The sequence below is a fragment of the Sus scrofa genome, chromosome 18 (assembly GCF_000003025.6).
Source record: "Sus scrofa isolate TJ Tabasco breed Duroc chromosome 18, Sscrofa11.1, whole genome shotgun sequence".
Classification (NCBI taxonomy): Eukaryota; Metazoa; Chordata; class Mammalia; order Artiodactyla; family Suidae; genus Sus; species Sus scrofa.
In genome coordinates this window covers 51,475,027-51,502,041 of record NC_010460.4, presented here as the reverse complement: position 1 = coordinate 51,502,041, position 27,015 = coordinate 51,475,027, and the positions used below count along the sequence as shown (strand labels likewise).

Sequence of the window (27,015 nt, the reverse complement as noted above, 5' to 3'; positions counted from 1 at the left end):
CTCCCTGTGGATGGCTGCGGTGTGTGTCTGGTAGTGCTGAAGACTTGGGTTTGAAAGCCAATACTTTATTTGCAGGGGAAGGCCCTCCAGCATTCTCTTTCCCTCTGTCACTGTGGCTGGCAGTGTTTGAGAGGGTGTCTGCTTCATCGGCCTGGCTCCCTGAGTGACTAATGAGCAGAGCCCTCTGCCGGACCACAGTGATAGTGTGAGCAAGGAACAAAGCTTTGCTACCGCCGTCACAGAGACTTGGAATCTGGTGTTACTGCAGCACGCCCTGGCCCATCCTGACTGGTGCGGAGACAATATTAACATTAGCATGGTCCACCATACTTAATCTCCAAAATTAGAAACCAGCTAAAGTATTTATATGTGTATATGAGTACATTATAAATACATAGTCTTATAATTCTTATATACATTGCACACTTGCTCAAGTTAATCCAGAGAAATAATTCCTGTAAGTAGAATTCCGGGTTAAAGAGAATGTGTTATTTAAAGTGCCGATAAGTATCGCCTGTTCTCTTCCCAAGAGTTGAATCAGTTTACATTTCCATCAATACAATGTGAGAGCTCTTGTCTCTTCCTATTTTCCAGAATCCAGTGTATGATCAAACTTTTAAAAAATCTCTGCCATTATAATCATGAAAAAAGACATTGCATTGTTGTTGTAAAATGCATTTCCTGGGGAGCTCCTGTTGTGGCTCAACAGGTTAAGAACCCAATATCCCAAGAGGATGCAGGTTCAATTCCTGGCCTCGCTTGGTGGGTTAAGGATCCAGCATTGCCACAAGTCATGGCATAGGTCGCAGATATGACTCAGAGCCTGTGTTGCTGTGGCTAGGGTGTAGGCCAGCAACTGCTGCTCTGATTGGATTCCTAGCCTGAGAGCTTCTGTCTGCCACAGGTGCAGACCTAAAAAAAAAAAATGCATTTCCTTAATTATAGGTGAGTTTTATTTGTTCTTTAATTATGTTGAGACCTTTAGTCAAGTACGGTGAAGCCTAGATAGCATTCTTTAAAGTGAGTTGATTTTCTTATTTGAATCTCAGAGAATAACCTTATTTTTAACCACTGAGGAAGCACCTTGTTGTTACCATTATTCCTTTATTGAATAAACAGTGTTCACCTTGTTAAGATAGATAGTGGGGGGCAGGGGTAGTTGCCCCTGGGGTTTGTGAAAATAACATCATCCAAAGCAGATGGACTGGCCGGCCCTTACACCCCGCAGTTAACTGACGTGACGTTTTTTCATTGCAGCAATTCAGCTTTGTGTCCTTGCCCACTGATGTGCTGGAAATTGAGGTGAAGGACAAGTTTGCCAAGAGCCGCCCCATCATCAAGCGCTTCTTGGGAAAGCTGTCGATGCCCGTTCAGAGACTCCTGGAAAGACATGCCATAGGGTAAACCTTGACGAGGGCCCAGTGTCACTAGGCTTCAGCCAGCAGGCAAGGCCCAAGGGAGGCAAGAATAGCCTCATAGGAGTTCCCATCGTGGCGCAGCGGTTAACGAATCCGACTAGGAACCATGAGGTTGTGGGTTGGATCCCTGGCCTTGCTCAGTGGGTTAAGGATCTGGCGTTGCCATGAGCTGTGATGTAGGCTGCAGACGTGGCTCGGATCCCGCGTTGCTGTGGCTGTGGCGCAAGCCAGCGGCTACAGCTCTGATCAGACCCCTAGCCTGGGACCCTCCATATGCCGCAAGTGCGGCCCTAGAAAAGGCAAAAAAAAAAAAAAAAAAAAAAGAAAGAAAAAAAGAAGAGCTTCATAGAGACTCAAACTGGAATGATGGTGCTGTATTTCTTTGGCCTCTCCCATTAATTATGTTGCACGAACTACAACGTTTAATTAAACAGACCCTTCCCTTTCCCCTTGTTTGTGTACCACTGGCTACTTTTACAAGAGAGTAAAAATTCCCAAGACACAATATGAGAGGAGCCCTGAATGCAGCATTTTTTTCTCTGCGCAGGTGGAAGTTCAATTCTATTTCACTGTGAGTCATGTCATTCCACTCACATACTGTCTTGCGTGCTGGATTTAATCATTTGTGACATGTTCATAACAAGATGAAACGCTGGCTCACTATGCATTACGGGGTTACTCTGAAATGCTGGTGCCTTAGAAAACACTAGTATTTCTAGAAAATGCCAGATAATATGTATGAAATTATGGAACAGCCACAATTATGCTGCTCACATATTTCAGTTACATATGAGAATATATTTCTGAGTTTTGTGTCTTCTACATTCATGTCTGTTCAGAGTTCTCATTAAAGTAAGTTCTGACCAGATAAAATCCTTGTACATAATATGTATTTCCATAGGTAACAGCGGCTATATGTGAAAACACTAGGTATAGATGGCTCTCTGGTCATAGATATGCTTCAGTGCAATACTTAGAATGGTGTCAAAGGAATGAGAAAAATCATGCAAAACTTCCAAGGGTCTTAATTTAAAGCTCTTTGGATTTTCAGAAAGAATTTGAAATTGCTCATGGTTACCGTAAGGACACGTAAGCAGAACCTTAGACTATGTGTGCAACTGTGTGCCCATAGATACACGTTAATTCTCAAGCTGCAGGAAGCTGACGTTTACAAAGCTACAGCCATGTGTCAAAGTGTTTGCATTTTCCACTCAGGACCATGGGGCTTAAGCAAACAAAAATGTGCATACATCGAGGAAAGCAGTCCATGGCACGGAAGGACTCAATGATTCCAAAGTGTCCATTTTTAAGTAGCAGAGACTGGACGCCTTTTAACACGAAGGCATCTCGGAAGGCTTTCTCGATTTCTTTGTCTGTGACATCCCAGTCCTGAGCTGTCCGCCTGGCTGTCTGCCTCCCCTCGAGCCTCCTGCCCTGCCTGCCTCAGCTTCACATTGGAAATATCAATCACCGCTGCCTTGACTCCCTTAGGCAGGGGTCCTGCCTTGTGCCCACGGCTGGATGGAAGCCACTTAAAGGCAGGGAGACCCATCACATGCTTTGTATCAACTGCACTGCTTTTTACATGGCACGGGCTCCAAAAATATTTGTCGCTAAAGCAAGTGAAAAGCAAGCGAAAGAAAATGGTGGAACGCGAATGTAAAGCATGAGCAATTTAGTTTCCATCTCACCGTCTAATTATCTTTAGGCTCCTCTGATTCCAGCTGGGTTTGGGATTCAGGACCTCTTTCATTTGGTCGTAGTAGACACACCTTGTAATATGGACTAAGACCCTTTCTAAATAAGCAAAATACTGTTGCACATTAAATTTTCCCTGCATATAATGCTTTATTTAATGGGCTTCCTAGGAACTTCAAACCTGAAACCAAGGTTTACCAAAGAGAAATACTGAGTCAGTGGATCACTGGGATATATGTTGTTTCATAATGCTTGTGCTTTCTAGAAAGAAACATTAAAACACTACTAGGCAGAGATTTATCATTTTATTTGAATGTCACAAATGAATAAATGGAATGCATGCAGAGTAATCTAAGTAACAACTGACTTTGGAATTTGTCTTTGTTATTATTGGGTAGGACGGATTTGTTAATTTCTGAATATCCCAAGGTAGTCACTCTTCCTATTTAGGTCAAGGTAGGGGATGCACTGCTGAAGAAACTGTAATGGCAAAGTCTCAGGTTGATTGCTCCCTGGATAATTATCTTCTTAGTAATTAAGGATTGCCTTGGAGTTCCCGTCGTGGCGCAGTGGTTCACGAATCCGACTAGGAACCATGAGGTTGCCAGTTCGATCCCTGGCCTTGCTCAGTGGGTTAAGGATCTGGCATTGCCAAGAGCTGTGGTGTAGGTTGCAGACATGGCTCGGATCCCGAGTTGCTATGGCTCTGGCGTAGGCCAGCCGCTACAGCTTCGATTAGACCCCTAGCCTGGGAATCTCGATATGCCTTAGGAAGCGGCCCTAGAAAAGGCAAAAAGACAAAAAAAAAAAAAAAAAAAAAAAAAAAAAAGAATTGCCTTGAGTGGAGCTCCCACTGTGGCGCAACGGGATCAGCAGCATCTCTGCAGCACTGGGACACATATTCAATCCCCGGCCCAGCCCAGTGGGTTAAGGATCTAGTGTTGCCACAGTTGCAGCATAGGTCACAACTGCAGCTCAGATCTGATCCCTGGCCCAGGAACTCCATATGCCACAGGGTGGCCAAAAAAAAAAAAAAAGAAAGAAAGAATTGCCTTGAGTGGGCAGAGGGGATGAGGGGATAGTGCCAGAGTCCAGGGTGACGTTTCAGACTCTCTCTGGGAGGAGTTTGGATAATTAGAAGCCACAGCTCCACAAGTTTTGCTTTGCTCCATTCTGCAGCAGTCCCTTTCTGAAGCCTCCACAGGGTCTCTGGTAACCAGGACAGCATCCTTCCACCGAGTTTATTTTTATATACATCGCAAGACAAGCATCTTCTGCTTCCACTGTCCATTATTAGGACAGATTTGGACAATGTTCGTTTGCACAGGGAAAGCCAGCAAAGGCTATCCATCTCTTTTTTTATTTTTTTCTTTAGAACACTGGTTGGCAAACTTTCTGTAAGCGGCCGGATAGTAACTATTTCAAGTTGCATAGGCCATATGGTTTCTGTCCCAACTACTCAGCTCTACTCCTGTAGTGTGAAAGCAGCCCAGACAAGAAATAAACTAATATGCCTGACTGCATTCCAGTAAAACTTTTGTTTGAATTTCATGTCATTTTCACACATCACAAAATACTACTCCTCTTTTTTTTTTTTTCCCCAGCCATTTAAATGTGTAAACAGCTCACAGCCTTTGGAAACCGAGGATGGGCCAGATTCGGCCCATGGGCTGTAGTTTGCTGACTCCTGCTTTAGAGTATCTGATAAGGACTTTCGTGAGGTTTTTCATTGCTGCTGAGCAGATTCCTTTCTCACCTTTTCCTTAGGACCATCTCATAGGTACCAGAGTAGGTCATCACCATCTAATAGCAGGGCCTCCCTGGGCTTGTCTGCCTCACCCACTCACATGGAAAGTACGCTGCATGGTCTTTCAGAGGACAGATATTGACCAGGTCTGTGATGGATGGTGCTTATTTCCTTCTAGGGATAGGGTGGTCAGCTACACACTTGGCCGCAGGCTTCCAACAGATCACGTGAGTGGACAGCTGCAATTCCGATTTGAGATCACGTCCTCCATCCACCCAGGTATTTTCAGCATGACCTTCATTTGTTGTCTTGGCCTCGTGTCATTCTGTGGTTCCTTTCTCTAAAATACAATCATCCTGGTTCCTTCCAGACATGTCATAGGTTTTGTGCTTCTCCTTCTTCCCCATTTGAGACCTAGAAGCCAGTTGCTGTCCCTCTGACTGAGGGACTGCTCTTCATTCTGTGACTCGAAGGTCGAGGGTTAGACAGTAGGATTGGGATTTGACAATGACGCCAACATGGGTATGGAGCCGTGTCTAATTTATCGTTTTACTCCCAGCACCCACACAGGAGGTGCTCAATAGACCTGACTCTAGAGTTCCCACTGTGGCACAGTGGGTGAAGGATCCGGCATTGCTGCAGCTGTGGTTTAGGTCACAGCTGCCGCTCAGATTTAATTCCTGGCCCAGTAACTCCATACGCCATGGGTGTGGCCAAAAAAGAAAAAAAAATGTTGAATCATTACATACACGAGTGAATGAATGAATGGTGTGATACATGTGATATTGTTGAAGAACTACGACTATACAATGGATTTTTTTTTTTTACAATATCACAGGGGAAAAAGAAAACTTCAGAATCATCCCATGTTCAGTTTTTTCAAGCCAAAACCTATTTCCAAATAAGAATGCTGAGATGCCTCTCCCACAACCCCCCGTAAGTGTAGATCACACTGAGAACTTTTCGGTCCTCCTGGGCCACACTTAGGAGTTGCCATCACAGCTAATAAAGCTTTTGAGATGTCAGGGCCTGGAGTTTATCACTGCCCCCCCATCGGACAAAAGTTGCACTTTTCGCTGCCCGACATATAAAGCAGACGGTAAGAACACACTTGACTGTGTCACCCTTTCAAACCCAGCCTTTTCTACATTCTGAGAATAGAACCGACTCTTCCTTCAGTGTAGCAGTCAGGACAGCTTTCAGCACACCAGAGAGATTTTTTTCTTCAAGGAATGAATAGCTCTAGGGCTTGGAAGGGGAATTCACATCTGGCAGGTATCCAGTAGAGCACCTGGGGGAAGGTAGAGGTCAGCCATGGTTGCTACTCCTTGGGGGCTGCTTGGTGTGGAGACCTGGTTTATTTTCCCACGGCAATAATCTGCAGATGTTGGAAGATTTGCAGTCTGAGCCAGCCACCATTCGCCTTTTCTTCTCTTTGGTCACCCAAGAACCCCACTGTGCCACCCTGGGGGACCCAGCCGTAGGAAGCACTCTGAACAAGTATAATTAGCCCTGCCTGGGGTCATCAAGGAACTATAAACCCTGTCTCCATCGTTGAGGTCTTCTATGTAGCAAACATTGTTGAGCACCTACTGTGTGCCCACAATGGGGGGGAGCACTAGGCTTTGGGCATTTTAACCAAAACGTGAAGTCCCTTGAAACAGCATTCTCAAATACATCAGGACAGCAAACTGGCCTTAGCATAAGGAGAGCTCATTCTTGCAGAATTTTTAGCAGAGCTTTGGCCAGTGGAAACCCTCATCAACCCCTGCATCCAGTATCCTAGGGCAGAAATCCCTGAGGCTCCCATGTCCTGGCAAAGTCGACTAACACTAGAGTGACATTATTTTCTTGTCTGCAGATGATGAGGAGATTTCCGTAAGCACAGAACCTGAGTCCGCAGAAATTCAGGACAGCCCCATGAACAGCCTGGTGGCCAGCAGCGGCCCTGCGGAGCCTCACCATGCACCAGAGCCCTCCAGGACCCCAAAGCCAGAGCAGCTGAGCCAGGGCAGCGCCGCGGACACCGCAGAGAACGAGAACCTGGAGCTTGCCAATCCGGTTGAGGCAGCTGAAGGTACCACCGAGGCTGGAGATGATGGCACGGTCTCTGTAGGGCCTGAGGGGGCTGGGGAACTTCTGGCCCCTGGGCCAGAGGACGCAGAGCCCGCCTTGAGTGCGGAAGAACTGGCCGAGCGGCTGGACCTGGGAGGGGAGGCGGCCCTACCTGGGCTGCTGGAGGACGGCCAAGCCCCAGGCAGCCCCGGGGAGCCAGTGGCCGAGGAATCGGCCCCAGAGAGCTGGGCCGGGGGGCAGGAGGAGGAGAAGGAGCAGGCGCAGGAGGAGGAGGGGGACGTTGCCGCCTTGGGGCAGGGGGAGAACAGGCTGCAGCTGCGGGCCTCGGTGAAGAGGAAAAGCAGGCCGTGCTCTCTGCCCGTGTCCGAGCTGGAGACAGTGATCGCATCCACCTGCGGGGAACCGGAGACGCCGCGGACCCACTACATCCGCATCCACACGCTCCTGCACAGCCTGCCCTCTGCCCAGGGCGGCAGCGCGGACGACGAGGGCGCGGAGGAGGAGGCTACCCTCAAGGACGCCTCGGAGAAGGATGCGCTCAGCGAAGTGGACACGATCGCCGCCGAGCCTCCTCCCCTGGAAGAGGATGGCGAGGAACCCGAGGGGGCCACTCCAGGTACGGGGCCCCCCGGCCACACGGGCTTGGCCAACGGCTCGGTCCCAGATGGCGACACGCTCCCCAGCACCGGGAGTGAGAGCGACTCCAGCCCGCGGCAGGGCGGGGACCACAGCTGCGAGGGCTGCGACGGGTCCTGCTGCAGCCCATCCTGCTACAGCTCCTCGTGCTACAGCACATCCTGCTACAGCAGCTCCTGCTACAGCGCCTCCTGCTACAGCCCCTCCTGCTACAACGGCAGCAGGTTCGCCAGCCACACCCGCTTCTCCTCCGTGGACAGCGCCAAGATCTCCGAGAGCACGGTCTTCTCCTCGCAGGATGACGAGGAGGAGGAGAACAGCGCCTTCGAGTCGGTGCCCGACTCGGTGCAGAGCCCGGAGCTGGACCCGGAGTCGGCGAACGGCGCGGGGCCGTGGCAAGAGGAGCTGGCCGCCCCCACTGGGAGCGTAGCCAGAACGGTGGAAGGTCTGGAGTCCCCTGTGGCAGGGCCGAGCCATCGGAGAGAAGGTTAGACCTCCCACCCGATCAGAGTGAGAATAGGACTTCCAGGGGGACGCAGGTCTCACCAACACGGTTTAAAAACAGGAGCGAGAGGATCAGTCCCAAATGAGGTTGCTGCGCGTCCACGTATGCCTGTCCTGTACCTATATGTGTGCATGTGTCTATGTGTCTTTGTGTCTGTCAGTATTCCAGACTGTGGAGAGCTGACACCCCACTGCGGCTCAGACACACACTGAGAATGACAACTCGTTGGATGTGAGCGTGTACGCGTATGTGTGCTTCTCTGCTTTAACTCATCACCCGAACTGGTTATAGGGTACATGTTACACTCTAGCTGGGCAGCAGCTAGAGCATCAAGGCTAGTAGCAAGTGATCTAAGCAGGAAATGCTCATCAGCATTAGGTGGATAATGTGCAAATATCTGCTGACTCCCCACATCTTACTGAAGATTAGCCATAAGTGTGCACAGCAGTGCAAGATCATTGCTATTGCCTGTTTCAGAGTTTCACTAACCTTGTACATATGGATATGTATAGCCTGCATACGTGTGTTGTGATTTCTGTCTACTCAACTCTGTTATTGTTGGTGGGGTTGTTTTGTGTTGTTTTGAGGGGGTGGGGGCTATTTTGGCTCATGGAAGGGAAGGGTGACATGAATGTATAAATCGCTTTGTCTCAAGTAAGGTGCCCCCTTTAGTTTCAAAATGTATTCTGTGTTTTAACCAAAGACCTTCCTTCTCAGTGATGCCTGTGGAAACATATCTAAAATTAATTTGCATTTCCTTGTCCAGCATTGGGAATCACCTTCCAGTCAAGTGGCAGTGACATCAAGGGGAATAATTTAAATCACGTAATAATATGAAATAATTCAGTGGTTTTAAAGAGAAAAATATAGATTCTGCCATTTTTCTGTTCTAATCTGTTTAAATTAGCCTCCAAACAAAATGTGATGGTATTGCCTCTAGATTGTAAGCTCATCAAGGGCTAGAACTATATCTTCTTTATGTTTGAGTCCTCAGCACCTAAACAAATGCCTGGTAACAAATTTTTACAGGAACTAACGTGAGCATAAAAGAATTAATTTTAAGTATTTAATAATCCCCAGTTCTACATTTTAGAGAAAGAAGGAGCAAGGGAAAGTGGCATATAGGATAAGGAGAAACCCAATAACATTGGTTTAAAAAAAAAAAAAAAAAAAAGAGGAAAACCCTAGTGACATACCATAAGCCATAGTGATATATGCTAGAGCATAGCGGCATACAGTAAACTGTAGTGACATACAGGAAACCAGAGTGAAAAACATTATGGAAAGGCACCCATGAGTGTGAGAATGAGGCAGACAGGACCTTTCTTTAACAAGGGTGTTTGGAGTTCCCTCTTTGTTCTGGGCCAGTTGCTGTGTGCTGGGCACAGGAAGATGCGGTAGCCTTAGAGAATGAGTGAAAGGTACTCAATAATGACAATAGAGTTAAAAATAAGTAGATGATCAGATTTGTGGATACACCCACATAAGAGCTGCCAGGCATGTCTCAGAAAAAAAGGTCAGCAGAAAAAAAAAAAAAAGGCTTTGTAGAGGCAAATCAAGTATCTGTTCTCACCAAAGGGCTATTTTTTTTTTTTTTTTTTTTTTTTTAGCAGTTTGAGCTTTACAAGTGTGATAACCATTCTTAGCCCAGAGCCATACAAAAACAAGGCTGAATTCGTAACCCGTTGTCGCCAGTGGGTGTATTTTGACCGCATGTGGGAGACGATGCACACGTGGGTAATTGAAAATTGACTCAGTGTACATTGATAAAAAAAGAATGTTTTACGAAAAAAAAAAAAGACACTGCCAACGCCTTTGAGGGCCTAACAGTCCCAGCGGGGAGACCATCCCTTAACCGAAAGGACAGGAGAGTGTTTCAGGGCCATAGTGTTTCCAAAGAAATTTCTAGATTCCTGAACTTTCTGCAGATTGTAAGCTCAGAAAAGGTCACTGTGTTAGTTAACCAGGAGCAGCACAAGGATTCCCAGGAGGGACTGTTAATCTCATGAAGGCTGTGCCTGTGCTGGCATGTGACTTCCTCCAGCCAATCATCTCTCCCTTGGTAGGGACTCCCGGGGCCAATGGTGTCCCTGCAGTGGATCTGTCCCCCCATCTCACCCCCACCTCAGCTCGCCACCAGGCTGCTGAGAACACCTGCTCAAAGAAAGCCCAAGGGCCAGAAGCATGCCAGGGTTCCCTCTTCTCCCATGAGAATCACTGCTGCCCCCTCAAGGTGACTTTGAAGATGGCAAATTCCTTCCAAAGTTGCCCAAGGTAGAGGGATACACCTGCCCATGCAGCTGAGCTGCAGCAGTTTGTGGAGGATGTCTTCTTTATTGACTTTCCTCTGTTTCCCTCCATTCAAACATCTTTTTATAACCTCAACGTAAAATGGTTTTTTAAAATCTGTGTATGGAATGGAAAGAACAATCGAATGTGATTTCGAGCTCAGCCCTGACATCAGGCTCTCTGGGTGTATATTCGGTCCCCCCACTTCCCAGCCGTGACACCTAAGCCAGTTATCTACCTGCTCCAAGCCTCAGGTATACAGTGGGTGCCAGTGTAGAATGGACCCTTATTGGAAGGATTAAATGAGATGATTTGTATGAAACGCCCAGCTTCTCACCGAGTGCGGGTTCTTCCAGGTAGATGAGCAATGAGGCTCCCCTTTAAAGTGGAATATGTTTCCTTCTCCAAAGCTCCAGCAGGTCTGATGTTTGCTTTGTGTTTGAGGCAAGGGGGATGTACGGAGCCGCGGCCTCATGCTGAACAGAATGGCTTGCTTCTTCTGCGCGCTCCATCCATTCAGTTGGCTAAGATGCATCAGTCACGTCATTGCCTTTGCTTGGGGTCACAGGCAGGTGGGGTCCGCTCCATTAACCCTGGCAAGCAACACTATTATGTTTCCACTAGCTTGGAGGAGTAATTAACCTGATTGGTTGAATGAATGATGATGAGGTAAGTCTGGTTTTTTTTTTAAAGGAACTAAATTAAAAACATAGCAGCTGGTGACATAACAACTGTACCATTGTTTTTTCTTTTTTATAGTTTCTGACACTAAGCACATAATAAAGACAAACAGGAGTGGGGTATCCACTAAACACAGAGCCCAGCTTTGAAACAGGAGTCAGTGTGCAAGGAGCTATGTGTTGGCATAAGGGGTGCTTTCCTTGACTTTCCTCAGTCTCCAGGGACCCCAGGGAGTTGAGCCCCATGTACCAGAGTTTGCACAAGAAATAATATTATGTATTTAACATTGAAAAGGACCTTTTGTTCCTGAATACATCCCTGGGTTTTGTTCTCTAGGTAGCTCTAGGAATTAAATGGCCAAATTAAATCCACCTAACTTCCTTCCTAATTAATTTCTGTTTTATGTTTTTAAATCAGTTCTGTGGATCTAGAATGAGAAGCAACATTCACCCTTTCTAGGTATGGACCTTCTGGGATGTATTTGAAATATGAGATCCCACGAAGATCTTAACCACTATTTTTCACATTTTCTCTCTTTCTGGCCCAAGGGATAGTGGAGTACTTGTTATTTGCATCAGGCATGTTGGACAGAGGAAGGAGAAGACCTGACCTTTGACCTCTGGCCAATAGGGGCTCTTGCAAGAAATCCAGGGTTGTGCGAATCAGGGTGACACCAGTCTGAGGGCTGTCCCATGGCCAGGGCCCTTCTAGATCCCCAAAGGCAATTGTCTCTGATGCTGTGACCCAAACGGCTTCCAGCCACGTGGCCACTCTACCCAGAGTGTCCCCAGACCTGAGGACATCATGAAATAGGAACTCTATTTTAGAACATTGTGTAGTTCATCGTGAGTCTGACAATAATAATATCAGCTATGTCTACAAGAAGTGGGACATGCATTCTGTGGATATGTTTATTTCTGAAAGCTCCCCCTGTCTGTCTTCTTCTATCCCACTTCTGTGTTTCCAGTTTCCCTGTCTCAGTCTTTCTGCCCCTGATCTACTTCCTTGTCTCTAGTCTCTTCTCTTTCCAGAACACCCTGGCTTGTCTGGTTCTTCCTCAGAATAATCTAGAGCCATCGTGAGATCCCAGAGCTCCTTGGCTCCTGACCCCAGCCCCTCGCTTCCATACTATGAGAATTTGCTTTCTTGGCCCACCAGTTCCTTAACCCATCCATAAAGGTACCATCTGAGGGTCTCATTCCAAACATAAAATCTGAAACCAGCCTCTTGGTAGCTTTCTGATGAAACCTGTCCACACAAGGAGCTATAATTTTGCACAGGCACACTGGGCTTTTACGGGGCCTTATAAATCCTGCACTGCCCTCAAACAGGCTTGTTTCTTTTCCCGGGCTAAACTCAGGCTCTGCTAATTTTCTTTTGGGTCCCTTTCCCATCCAGAAAATTCAGTGGTTCCAGAATCAGACCCTGATCCTACCAATTGGTCTGTTGCGGTACAGATCACAGCCACGACGTGTTTGACTATTTTCTTCGAGTTTGAAAAAACAAACAAACAAAAAAAACAGTGCCCTCTATTCCTTTGCTTGTGAATGACTCTGAATGTAGCAGACTGACACAAAACGTCATTTGCCTGCTCTTTGGGTTTGTTTTTTTTTTTTCCTTGTAGTAGTTTGTTTTACAGTCATGCTTTTTAGACGACGTGGCCACAGCAATGAATGAACCTGAATGTCTCGACTGTCTTGTCCGTAGGTGAAAGTCCTAGACTCCATAATCCCCAGCCAGTAAGCCAGCTTCCTTCCTTGAGGCCTGAACACCATCACTACCCAACAATCGATGAGCCTCTTCCTCCAAGTAAGCTTTAGTTTGGAAAATCTCTGTCTTAACTCTTCCTATCCAGTCTAAGCAGGTCAGTATGACCTTGGTATATGAACATCCCAACTCTTCCCCCACGCCACACCTTACACTGTTATCAAAAACCAGTATGGCACCTCCCATAAAACTTGTTTGGTTGGGTGGGTTTTTGTCAAGTGGTTTCAGGATATGATCTTAAAGAGACAACCCGGTATTTGCAGCACCACCCCCGCAACTGCTGAAATGGAGAGCATTTCTTTACAAGACTTGATGAGTCCTTGCAAACTACCCATGACACTTAATTCTCAAATTTTACTATTTTGTATTTAAAAGTTTGTAGTACCTGGTGGAATAATCCTATTGTTCTCCATGGGACCTTTTATGGCTCCAGCATCTCCACATAATAAAACACGTCAGCCCATCCGTACCCATGAACTTGCATTTTCCTAACTAACTTACATCAGTAGGTGACAGTTCTTAGAGGATTTCAGGCAAAATATCATCTTTAAGACTAGAATTCAATATCACATTCTCCTGGTAACTGTAATATGTAGTTGATAATTAACTAGTCACTTGAACTTGGGAAAAACCACTTAATCTCTCAGGGACCCAGTTTCTCATTTGTAAAGTAAAGTTTTAATTTCCTTATCTGCCAAATGCTAGATTTGGACTAGGCCGTCTCTAGGTAGCATTCCACCTTTAGCCTTACAATATTCCATTATGTTACATTCGTAAGAAGGAACTGACACCCCGGATGTTATTCACTCACTTTGCATCACATACAGTCGTGAATTCTAGAACATCTCTGTTTTGGTTTAGGCTCACTTCTCAAGCAAAGATAACCTTTAAAGTCTGATAAATTTTACAACTGCAAGAACGTTCCAGGATGCAAGGAATCAATGTTTCTTTACATTCTTTTGCTCGTGCTTACATTAAGCCATTACAGTTTTCAGAAGAAGAAATGCTTATTCCTTAATTCATCTGTTCTTGGCAATGTGATATATTTTGTATTAACAACATTCTTCTCCTATTCAGTTGTGCTTTATCAGTCATAAAGCAGTGTCAGTGTCCCCACTGTGGCTCAGTGGGTTAAGAACCTGATGTAGTGTCCATGAGGATAAGGATAACCTCACTCAGTGGGTTAAGGATCTGACATTGCTCCAAGCCGAAGTATAGGTCGCAGATGCAGGCTCAGATGAGGTGTGACTGTAAAAAGAAAAAAAACAAACAAAAAAAACCAAATGGTGTCATTAACACGTAGACTAATTTAAAGGCAGACCGTATTTGTTTTGAGAAGCCAAGCCAAACATTATGTCCTTTAATTTTTGATACCTGATTTATTCCTTTACACACTGATTTTTGGGTATTTGGAAAATAGAAAATTTCAGTGTCACTATAGATACTTCCTACTTAGAAAAATATCTATATGTTCACTCCAAGAAAGGGACATTTTCCCCATAACCAAAAACACCTGTCAATGGTGTATAGATGAAGTGACCCCTCAGGATCAGTTCATGTTCACACCCACTGTACATGCAGGAATAATAACCAGTTATACATACAGATATTGTAAGTAATTGAGCATAAGTCTATTTTAAAGAATTATTTTAGGAGTTCCCGTGGTGGTGCAGTGGAGGCAAATCCAGCTAGGAACCATGAGGTTGTGGGTTCAATCCCTGGCCTCACGCAGTGGGTTAAGGATCTGGCGTTGCCGTGAGCTGTGATGTAGGTCACAGTGGCTTGGATCTGGCTGTGCTGTGGCTGTGGCATAGGCTAGGGCTCAAATTAGACCCCTAGCCTGGGAACCTCCATATGCCGCAGGCGCAGCCCTAAAAGGCACAAAAAAAAAAAAAAAAAAAAAAGTTTTATATAAGCTGCTTTTGATCATGAAAACAAAATTTTCTAGATAGCTTTCAATTTTCTATCCAAGCAACATTGAAAAATATTAGAAAATTTGGTAGTGAAACTAACAACTGTATTTTCTTAGATAATCTCCAGTAGTACATGGATGATGTCATCCCTGATAGTCATTGAACAAATATTTAGTGAACGCTTACTCTGGCAAGGTGCTGGTCTAGGTAAGCAAAATAGGCAAAGGCCCTGCCCTCAAGGAGCTTATGATCTAGACTAGCAGAGACAGATAATAAACAATAAAAAGAATAAATGAGACAGTGCAGCGTGTTGGATGGTGTTAAGTGCAATGGAAAAATGAAAGCGGGATCCCTGAGTTAGTGGGATCAGGAGTGTTTGGTGGTGGCTGGTTTGCCATGTTAAATGGTGTGGATGCTTCATTGAGAAGGCAGCTTCTGAAGCTAGACTTCCAGGGTAAGAAGTATTGGAGGGGAAAAGCTTTCTAAGGAAAGAGAACAGCCTGCCTGGGGGTTAGAAGGAACGGTAATAAGATCGGCGTGTCTAGAGCAGATTCAGGAGGGGAGAAGACAACGACGCCAAGAGGTCAGTGTCTCCAGTGTCCGGATCACACGGGGCCTCCTGGACCCCTGACGGGTTTGGCTTTTACACTGTGGAGGAAAGGGGGACGTTGTCGGGCTTTGAGCAGAGAAGTGACGTTGTCTGACCTAGGACTGCAGAGATTGTCTGTGGTTGCTGTACTGGCATCACATTCCGAGGAGAGAAAATGGTATCACGAGACCAACCTAAGGTTATGGCAGCGACCCAGGTGAGAAAGAGTGGGGGCTTGGACCAGGTGGGAGCCGAGCAGGTGGTGGTGAGAAGGGGTCAGATTCTAGACAGATATTTTGGAAATACGTTTGCTGACAGATGGGGTGGGATGTGTGAGATAAAGACAGCGGTTAAGGGTGGCCTCAGAAGTTTTAACCTAGAAGGACAGAGCTGCCTTTAACTGACACAGGAAGGGAAGGCTGCAGGTGGAAAAGGTTTAGGTGGAAAATATCTGAAGCTTGATTTTGATCGATATTGGAGATGCCACTCAGGTGTCTGTGTCAAGAAGACATGACTGAAGGTCAAGAGAAAGGTCTAGACTACAAACATGGTATTACGTTTGTTAATGTTTTTTAAAAAGTGCAGCTATACGGACTTTCGTTAGTATAATAATTAAAATAGGATACACCATCAGGCTCTGCACTGTGCTTAGGCTTCATGGGAAATAGATAATTTACTGCTTGAGACGTCCCTCTGTCACAAACAAATGACACAAATACACTATCAAGCTCTACGTTGTTCTTAGACTTCATGAGAAATGATTTACTGCTTAATACGTCCCTCTGTCACAAGTAAATGAATGATTCTAACTTGCTCCAACGTCATCCATAAAGTTATAATTTTCAGGAGTCTGTTTTGACATCACAGGGCAACATCCATCGGACATGCTGAGGTCCAAAGTTCCATTTGTCAATTTTTTTCTTTATGCAGTATAGTTTACACAGTACGTGAAAATAAATTCTTTACAAAGTAATCTGCAACACGTAATAATAATAATTTCTAATTATGCTTAGCTATTATTTTCTTATTATTTAATGAGCTTTAATTAGCACTCTGCATTTCAGATATTTAATATATTGACAAAAGGGCCTGTCTGGTTTGCCATCCTTTCCCAAGAAGAATTTAGAAATACGGAAACCAGAACAAGAAATTATTGTTATTGCTGCATCATACTTGAGGGTTTTTCCCCGCCACTTGGAGAATCTGTTGGACTAGAGCGTTGTCACGGAAGGAATCCTTCCTTTGCTGTTGGCACCTGGACGGTAGCGACCCCTTTACACAATGGTGTGTCCTCAAGACCTGCCACAGCATCTAGTCCACAGTGAGTGCAAAGAGAAGTTCGTTCAATTGAATGGAGCAGCACAATATTCTCCAAAGAGTAATGCGTATACTGTGTGGGATGAGCCTTGTTGGGTTCAAGAAAAGAAATTCCCAATTTCTACTAGTTTGAGGACCATTGAAATTTAAAAATTTTTGGATCAAGACTAATTACTTAGTAGTTACACATCTATCCAATTTCATCAGTGAGCTAATCAACATTTACAACTAACAGCTGATAACTGGATTATCACGTAGTCAATTTTTATCAAAACCTCCCAGAATATATTTATACAACCAGACTATGTTTTTTAATTTGTCTGAGAAGTTGAATTGGTGTTTTCTGGTATTTGAGTTTCCTTCGGGCGTTACTTGGCAATCCCTCAGGTAAATAGTCAGAAGCCATGGTGTCCACACACAGATAAACCATGCACTGTCACACCATAAATATACCAAATATATTAGTTTTTCATTTTAAAAACAATTGAAAGTTGCTATGTCATTGCCTGAATGATACTTTTTCAATAGAATTGTTAAATATCGGACCTACTCCCGAAAGCTATGGCTTTTCTCACTTAAAAGGCTGAATGATTTTCCTCGTTTGCTGTCATTTTTGCTTTTCCTTCCTTAGTCTAATGCATTTTTCAGCCTAACTTTATCATGAAGCTGTTATTTCCACCATATTTTTACACATGGACTCTGGAAGCTTTGCCCATCTCTGTACAGCAAACATTGTTCATCTATGTGAAGCTCAGGTGTATACATATAACTTCCAGCTCTCTCCATTTTGAGGACTTTTTCATCGTATCACCCCAGCCCAGCCACCTACATGTATCTTGTACCGTATCATCTATGCTTCCACCTTTCAGTTTGTTGCTGCTGTTTAAATTGGAGAAATCAAAGGATTTATCTTTACCTTGGGCTCCCTCTACTGTTTGGGATGGTACTTACCAACAAAGAGAGATTTGAACGCTTGATTCTAGCTAATGGGTGTGATTGGTTTGGGGGCTTTGTGTTGGTTTGGGGTTTTTTTGGGGGGTTGGTATTTGGGGAAGTGTTTTGGCCAAGAGGTATGTGGCAGCTACAGGTGGGTGGAACATACAGTGTGAATTCAAAAGATGGTTGAAAACCCTAAGGATAAATCTTTGCATTCTTTCTCTCAAAAGGAATGGCAATTAAGGTTGCGAAGTCTTAGATGGAGGTTATGTGAAACTGCAGGTATACACAGTATTTAGAACTGGTTTTAAGGTGAGGGCGGTTGTTCCCTCCGGATCCATCACCCCCATCAGATTTAGCAAAGAACAGAATTTCCAGCATCAGGGTGTCAGCTTTCACTGGAGGACGTTTCCAACCTTACAGCTGTCGTTTGAGGGGCCAAGAAAATTAACAGGGCGGAATTGTCTTAAAGAAGGAAATAAACTAAACATTAGACTTTCTCTTTAGAAATTATTATTTAGAATTTTAACATAGGTCATATGTGAGGAACCACCGTTTCCATTTAAAATGGCTCAGCAGAGGAGTTCCCTGGTGGCTCAGTGGGGTAAGAATCCAGCATTGCCACTGCTGTAGCTTGGGTCACTGCTGTGGTGCAGGTTCGATCCATGGTTTGGGAACTTGTATGTGCTGTAGGCACAGCCAAAAAATATACATATATATAAAATGGCCGAGCAGAGAATCTGAGTCCTTTGGGCTCTTTTCTGGAATTCCAATTCCACACCAGTGCCTCAGAGGCCATACAGGTGCTCTGGGCAGTGTTTGGTCTTCAGCAAGGAACCAGCGGTGAGTTGTACCTGCCAAGGCCTGGAAGTGGTATCTGTTGTACACGGATCCATAGGTTGTCTTTGATTTTTCTTTTTGCCTTTTTATTACGTACTAGACTGGGAAGCTCGCATTGACAGTCACGGGCGGGTCTTTTATGTGGACCACGTGAACCGCACAACCACCTGGCAGCGCCCCACAGCGGCAGCCACCCCGGACGGCATGCGGAGATCTGGATCCATCCAGCAGATGGAGCAACTCAACAGGCGGTTGGTGACCGGCATGCAGTGCGCCCCTCTAAACCCGTGAAAGAATTGCAGCCAAAGCAACCCACCCGCCCCTGACCTTACACCTTTTTTTCACATTGTATGAGGGAACTGCCAAGTAATTAATCCATTCATAGTTAGTACTTGGAAAGCTAGACTTAGAGTTTGGTGGCAAAGACAAGCTAAGCCTGAGTGTTATTTAAAGGTGGAGCATCCTCTGTACATCTTGATGATCCAACACAGGTGTTCTTAGCCAAGGGCCCATGGACCACCCCTCCCAACTCAGGTATTCACCAAGGGTGCCAGGGTTCATGGACCCTCCAGAAACTGTATGCAAAACTACACGGGTACACATTTTTCTGCCAGACTTGTCCATATCTGTCATAAGATTCCCAAACCAGCCTGGAACCCAAACAGTTGAAAACATCCCAAGGATAGGTCATATGTGAATGCTAAAAGCTGCCCGGAGAAAAAGCTATCTCATAAATCATGGTAGTCGTGCCTACCCTGGTCCATTATCACTGTATACTCGGAAACGTGAGTTCTTAAAAAAAGAACTCACGTTTCCGTGAGTTCTTAAAAAGAAATGTTTTAAACATTCTTTGAGAATTGTTTTGTCTAAAAACTAGACCCCTTATTAGCTTTTAGTATGTATGTAAAGATGTCATTTGTTTTCAACCTGCAAACAAAACCCTAAATAGTATCTCTCCCTTGCTGTGAGCTAACACCTGATATCTTGCTTCTTTAAGGCCAGATTAGTAGCTTTTGGATACGTCAGTAGCTAGGAATGCAGACTGCAGGCTCAACTTCAACTGTATCCACATAATGTCTTATGAGTGTGAAATAATGGAGAAAGATAGAGAGGGACTGAAAAAAAAAATAAATGTGGTTTAGGGGACACAGCTATTGATGACAAATTGTTTTTTTGAGCATTAACTCTATCCTTGGGGAAGAAAGTAGACAACTTAGTACTATTAAAAATATACAGAAACAAAAAATTAAACTTCTGGTTCCTGTTGAACACAGAGGAGCATGTTTTAGGTGAAAGTCATCAGAATTCTTTCATCACTTGAGCGTTTGGAAGACACTTGCTTTTCCATTTTTCCCCATCAGTAGCCAAATGCTTGAGTCATTGATGAGAACCATAAAGGATTTTCACTGGCAGCATGGTTTTCACGGTCATTTCCACAGAACAAAAGCACATCACTAGGAAGAACACATAAGAGGTAAATGCACCAGAATCCATGGGAGGGTCCTTTCATGGTGATTGCACCACAACTCCTACACCTAAAAATGTGGAGGACACAGCACGCTCATTTCACATAGAGACCTCGTTCAGATACTATAGGCAGAAAGAGCTTCAAGGTCTGTCTTGCCAGACAGATAAGCTGAAAATGCTTAACAGGCTAAGTAACAGGGAGAGAGCATCATCAGGCTCTATCTATGAGAGGTGTGCCTTGTACACTAAAACAGAGCAGTAAACTGGAAGCAGACATAAAGATCCATGGGGGTTCATGGCGCTCAGGTTGTATAATATCAAAAATGAGGCCAGATCCATCCTGAACCAGGCCGCTGGAGAAGTGTGCAGGCTCTGATGTGTCCACCCCTGTGCCCTCGAGTGGAGCTGAGCATGCTGGGGGAGGCCAGGCTTAGCTGAATAGAACGTTGTATTTGCTGCCTCCATCCACCTAGACAGATAAAAAGAGGAATTTAGCAATTTGAGAAAGTGCTTATTTCTTGTGAAAAAACTTACTGAGGGAAGGTCAGATAACCTTGAGATAAGCACCCAGGCTCCTCAATACTAAACCTATCACTTCAAGCATTTACAGTTTCTCAGTGATGTGGCCTGATAACAGCAGGCACAGAACATATACTGTCAGTCTTTCACCCATCACAGCTGCGATCGCACACAAGGGTCATTTTTTTTTTTTATCACCCGCAATTATCAGGAGAAATTTATATCCATCACCATGTCACAGCAAAATGGAAATATTTCTCAGTGTTGCAAGAATGTATTTCCCTTGACTCCTGATGGGGTGATTGTGAAAAGAGACGTACACTGCACAATGCAGTGTCCCCAGGCAGCTCTGTGGTGTGGTGACCTCATTGCCCAAGTGGCTTTTGCAGCTTTGCAAAACGTTCCCACTGTAGGGAAGTCCCTTAGTGCCTGCCTCCCAACCTGCAAAGGCCCAACCCAAATGTCACATGGTCGCCAAAGCCCACCCTGAGCCAGTGGCCGCCTCCTCTCCAGCACCACCTCAGGCGTTGTGTCTGCCATGGGTACCACCCTACCCTCTTTCCTCATTCTTCTGTGTCCCTTCTCCCAGTGCCCGTAGGGGCCAGAGTTCAGCACAAGAGCATTCCCCAAGATACTCCTATACTTCCAGAATATTCTGAACGAATGAACTCTACCTTTGCCAATTTTATATTTTTATTGCACCAGCCAAAAATGTACATACATATTCCAATTTTAAATAATCAACTTGTTCCATGTTTTAGTCATTTGGATAAAAATATTACACTATGAAAAGGTGCAACTTTTAAGTAGGAAAGAAAAGATCTTAAAATCCCACTACGACCCCCAAGGATTAGATTTATAAAAAAAAGTCACTATCTTCAAGCTCCATACACAGCCTTTTATAGCTATAATGACAATATTTAGTTTTATATTCATTTTTCACTTACTCTATACAAGCATTTTCATATTGCTACATAGTCTTAAGATTATCACTTCAATGATTATATAGTATTCCACCGAACAGTTGTAATTTTATTAATTTGCCATATTGTTGGATGTTTTGCTGTTTATCACTCTTTTGGATAAGGCCCAGGACATGTAAAAATATTAGGATTGTCTTAGAGCGTTTCCTTAGGGTTAAATTTCCAAAAGCGCAGGCCAGGGGAGATCTACATAGTTTTGGTATTTGGTATCCAGGCTTAAATGTTTCTAAAGTGTTTCTACGGGTTTACGCTGCCAGCAGAGACATTTTCCCTTCCATCTTTTCTTTGGTTTGTTTTGCTACCTTAAGCAGTACTCTGCTGTTGTGGTGCTTCTCATGTGTCACTTCCTGGAGGCAGGGTCGACGTCTGACGTCTGTTTCCGTGAGTTTTTCTTTTACCAAGATTAGCTCCTCCCGTGAGAATTGTCCGTCATTCTAGGCCTTGTTTTGGTTTGGTTTGGGAAGGTTTTCTCCTGCTGATTCATTTTCGTGTATGTTCCTCTGTGTGTCTGTTTACAAATTGGACATTCCAGTTGACTTTCTTACCAGTTTTTCTAAACTCTAAATAAATTTTTAAACTTTTGCTGAAAAAAAAAATGGTGAGGAGGGACGTAGAATGATAGTTCTTGATGACGTAGGGAAGAACCCGCTTTGACTCCTTCTCTCATCATCAAAGCAAAGACAGCCTCAGAGGCTGCAGCCCTGCCCTCCCCGAACAATCTTCCAGGAACTGCTGTGCGTCCTGCTTCCCCAAGGTGGTCCCTGCACCTCAGCAAAGGCCAGGGGTGGGGTCTGGCACCTGGCCTTTGAGGCGGTTGACTTAATAAGGTGTGAGATAACCCAGGTCCCACTGAGGACATGTGAAGCAGGTGGCAAAATTGCTGGAGTCTTCATCAAACAAGCTTGTAGTGACTCGTTAAAACTCTCTTTTGTGATCACCGCACTTTGGGAAGGAAAAGAGCGGCTCCAATTAGAGGTTTGCCCAGGGTGCTCCACGTCTCTGTTGCTGAGTGACACACACCCCAAACTCAGCAACACAAAACAACAACAACCATGATCCTTATACTTCTCTCATTGTCACGGCTGACTGGATTCACTGAGGCCCTTCTCTGGGGGTCTCAAGTTTGCAGCCAGAGCTTGGCCGGGCTGGAAACTCAGGTATCTCTAGGTGATGCTGGCCATTGGCTAAGACCTCCAGGGCTGGGGCTGGATATCCTGATTTTGTTTGTTTTTTATTAAAGTATAGTTTATTTATAGCATTGTGCCAATTTCTGCTGCACAGCATAATGACCTGGTCATACATATATATATATTCTTTTTCTCATACTATCTTCCATTAGGGTCTATCCCAAGAGATTGGATATAGTTCCCTGTGCTGTACAGTAGATCTCATTGCTTATCCAGTCTAAATGTAATAGTTTGCATCTACTAACCCCAAGCCCCCAGTTGATCGCACTTCCTTCCCCCTCCCCTCAGCAACCGCAAGTCTGCTCTTATGTCTGTGAGTCTGTTTCTGTTTTGCAGAAAGGTTCATTTGTGCCGTATTTTAGATTCCATATATAAGTGATATCATATGGTATTTGCTTTCTCTTTCTGACTTACTTCGCTTAGTACAAGACTCTCTAGTTGCATCCATGTTGCTGAAAATAGTATTATTATGTTCTTTTTATGGCTGAGTAGTATTCCATTGTATGTATATGTACCACATCTTCTTAATCCAGTTGTCTGTTGACGGACGTTTAGGTTGTTTCCAAGTCTTGGCTATTGTAAATAGTGCTGCAATGAACATAGGAGTGTATGTATCTTTTTGAATTATACTTTTGTCCAGATATATGCCTATGAATGGGATTGCTGGATCATATGGTAGTTCTACATTTAGTTTTTGAGAAATCTCCATACTGTTCTCCATAATGATTGTACCAATTTACATTCCCACCAACAGTGAAGGAAGGTTCCCTTTTCTCCACACCCTCTCCAGCATTTGTTATTTGTAGACTTGTTAATGACGGCCATTGTGACCAGTGTGAGGTGGTACCTCATCTTAGTTTTGATTTGCATTTCTCTAATAATTAGTGAGGTTGAGCATCTTTTCATGTGCCTATCGGCTATCCGTATGTCTTCTTTGGAGAAATGTCTGTTTAGATCTTCTACCCATTTTTCAAATGGGTTATAACAAGCCCTGCAGGTGATTCTGATGCAGCTCAAGTTGGAAAACCTGGCCCTAGAGAATAACAGTCCAGCTGTTGCCAGGCAGCTGGTAGGTGCTCCTTGCCCTCCCCATCCCTCCCAACCGGTTCCCTGGCACTGCCCACACCCACACACCCTGATGTCACCACCAGGCTTCTCAAAGTTCCTCAGGGTGAAGTCTTGGTCATGTGTTGTTTCCTCTGTGTACCCTCTCTGCAAGCTCCCTGACAAGTTCATACTCTGACTGCAGAAATTATGTGCCTTGGGTGTTTGCTCATCTTTGCTCACGTCTCTTCCACATCCAGGGCTTCTTGTTCACATCACTAGAGCCACGGTTTATGTGCCTGTCCCCTCTTGGTTCCGTCTGGACTGTGAGTGTGCAGAGGGCGAGATCACACTCAAATCTTCTCTTTGGTCTGAAAGTCCAGCTCGGAGCCAGGTGCATTGGAAGAGTCAGTAAATATTTAGTAAGGACCTTTATAGTTGACCGGCCGACGGACTAGTTCTCCAACTTGGGAAGACAAATCAAAGGTGCCTTCAAATAAGCAGAAAGCATTTATTTGTCTGCCAGCATGTTTTCAGTGTGTAATCTTTGTATCACCCTTGCCAGTCCAATCAGTTACCTGTGAATTAAAAACAAGCAAGTACAACTATTATTCTAGGTTGTAGACTTAACACTATCAGGTGGAAGTTACTTGATATTTTAGTTGTAACATTTTAAGTTCCTTCCCACACCATTATTGTTTTATTTTCTTGAAGTATAGTTGATTTACAGTGTTGCCTTCATTTCTGCTCTACAGCAAAGTGATTCAAGTATACATGTATATATTTTTTCATATTCTTTTCCATGATGGCTTATCACAAGGTATGGAATATAGTTTCCTGTGCTATGCAGTAGGGCCTGGTTATTTATCCATCCTATGTATGCTAGTTTTCATCCGCTAATCGCCACCTCCCAATCCATCCCCCCCAGCCCTCCTCCCCCTTGGCAACCACAAGTCAATTCTCTATGTCTGTGAGTATGTTTCTGCTTCCTAGATATGTGCATCCCCACAGAATTATTTCAGACCTAGCTTGATTTTGTTTAATGAGGGGTAGAAGTGGTTTTATAATGTTCTTTTTGCGTGTTGATTTTTTTTTTAAGTCACCATACTTGAAACTCATCGTCACGGCCTACAAAACAAAAAGAAGTCAAATCAGGGAGTTCCCTTCACAGCTCAGCAGTAACGAACCTGACTAGTAGTCACGAGGATGTGGATTCAGTCCTTGGCCTCACTCAGTGGGTTGAGGATCCGGCTGCAGTATAAGTCCCAGACGTGGCTCGGATCCCAAGTTACTGTGGCTGTGGTGTAGGCCAGCAGGTGCAGCTCTTATTTGACCCCTAGCCTGAGAACTTCCATATGCCACAGGTACAGCCCTAAAAACCAAAAAAAGAAGAAGAAGAAGAAGTCAAATCATTCAGATGCCTGTCTGACTAATTGTCTTGGGTATCTTGGGGGGACCTTAAGCATCTCTTTCCTGACATTTCTTGACATCCAAGACAATTTACAGAATTATCTGATTCAGAGCAGCAGCCCCCAACAAGCCAACAAACCAAAGTTAACCCCCGTCTTTCCACTTTCTAATGCAAAGGTATCAAAATATTCAGCGGACCATCGCTACCGAGAGGCCTGAAGAGGATTCTGGCAGCCAAAGTTGTGAGCAAGTCCCGGCAGGAGGCAGCGGAGGAGGTGGTGGGAGCGACTCCGAGGCTGAATCCTCCCAGTCAAGCTTAGGTATGCGGGGAGGAGGCATATCCAGGGATGGGGTGGGGTTGGGAGAGCAGGGGGGTGAGTGAGGTCAAGCAGAGGAGAAAGAGGTTCGGTGTCCTCAGGGTAAACAGAAATTTCCCACCAGGAACATAACGGAGAAGTGAAGTGAACTTGTACCTCAGCATCCAGGCAATTTTCTTGGTGGCTTCATCATTTCTTATTAAGTAAATGTATTTGTTGGTGTCAAAAGGATGTTTTCCACTTAGAAATAAAACATGCAAGAGTTCCTGCTGTGGTGCAGTGGGTAGTGGCTCAGGTTGCCATGGAGGCACAAGGTCAACCCCTGGCCCGACGCATGGGTTAAAGATCCAGCATTGCCGCAGCTGTGGCCCAGATTTGATCCCTGGCCCAGAGAACTGCCTTATGCTGCAGGTGCAGCCAAAATAAATAATTAATTAATTAATTGAAAAATAAAGCATGCAGTAATAATTCATGGTATACTTCCAAGGAGCCACGTGACAGCATAGGAATAAGATTTGTTCACATTTCAAATAAAATACAGTCCCCGCTGAGGGAGGAACCTGGAAGTAAAGGGGTTTCCCGGTGGGTTTTATACACCTCCCACCACCACCTGGAAGCATTTTTACCAGATATCATCGGTAACCGCTAGGGGTCTGGGGCTTGTTTCTTTGAATCTGCCTGAGTGGAACTCAGATAGATGAAAATATTCCAAAGGCAGAAGTGACTGGCTTCTTTTTTTGCTTTTAACTCAAGCAAAGTTGATTTACAAGGTTGTGTGAGTTTCAAGTGTACAGCAAAGTGATTCAGTTACATATATACAACTTTTTCAGACTCTTTTCCACAATAGGTTATTACATTACAACATACTGAGCATAGTTCCCTGTGTTATACAGTAGGTCCCTGCTGTTTATCCATTTTCTATATAGTAGCGTACATCTGTTAATCCCAAACTCCTCATTTATCCCTCCCCCCTTCTCCTTTGGTAACCATAAGTTTGTTTCCTACAAAGAGACTGACTTCTAATTTCTATACCTGTAATGGCATCAGATTATCACCGTGTCATCTGATTAATCCAATGTCTTTTTAAATTGAGTAAATAATGGCAGATTGACAGCTATACAATCTGACCAAACAGTCATGTGCTTCCTGCCCCATCCTGCCAGGTCTCAGCCTTCTATGCAAAAGCGGAATAAGGGACATTTTCATGCCTTTTTTTTTTTTTTTTTTTTTTTTTCGCTGCACCCATGGCATGCAGAAGTTCCCAGGCCAGGGATCAAACCCACACCATAGCAGTGTCAACACCAGATCATGAACTCGCTGAGCCACCAGGGAACTCCTCTTTTAAATGCACATACACAGTTCCACCAACAAGTTTAATTGCCTCCATTCTATTCATTTTACCAGATATACTAACCAAACTGACAGGTTTCGTTTTTGTCCCTTTTGTGTTTCCTTTGTCTTTTTAGGGCCTCACCTGTGGCATATGAAGATTCCCAGGCTAGGGGGACGAATCAGAGCTGTGCCTGCCGGCCTACACCACAGCCACAGCAACACTGGATCCGAGCCACATCTGCAACATACACCACAGCTCACCTCAGTGCCGGATCTTTAACCCACTGAGTGAGGCCAGGAATCAAACCTGTGTCCTCATGGATACTAGTCAGATTCATTTCCTC

General features: G+C 44.6%; 1 protein-coding gene across 10 annotated transcripts in view; it reads left to right on the top strand.

Moving 5' to 3' along the window:
• The window catches only part of HECW1 (HECT, C2 and WW domain containing E3 ubiquitin protein ligase 1), a 419,239-nt gene that overhangs the window by 300,963 nt on the left and 91,261 nt on the right, over positions 1-27,015 (top strand). For 8 of the 10 annotated variants that reach the window (XM_021079142.1, XM_021079146.1, XM_021079148.1 and 5 more), the window contains 6 exons: positions 1,258-1,400; positions 5,042-5,142; positions 6,725-8,062; positions 12,758-12,859; positions 18,513-18,663; positions 25,200-25,342. In XM_021079142.1, the coding sequence (XP_020934801.1) occupies positions 1,258-1,400; positions 5,042-5,142; positions 6,725-8,062; positions 12,758-12,859; positions 18,513-18,663; positions 25,200-25,342 (1,978 nt within the window). The remainder of the gene's footprint in view (positions 1-1,257; positions 1,401-5,041; positions 5,143-6,724; positions 8,063-12,757; positions 12,860-18,512; positions 18,664-25,199; positions 25,343-27,015) is intronic. The other 2 variants (XM_021079149.1, XM_021079144.1) reach the window with 1 other exon arrangement.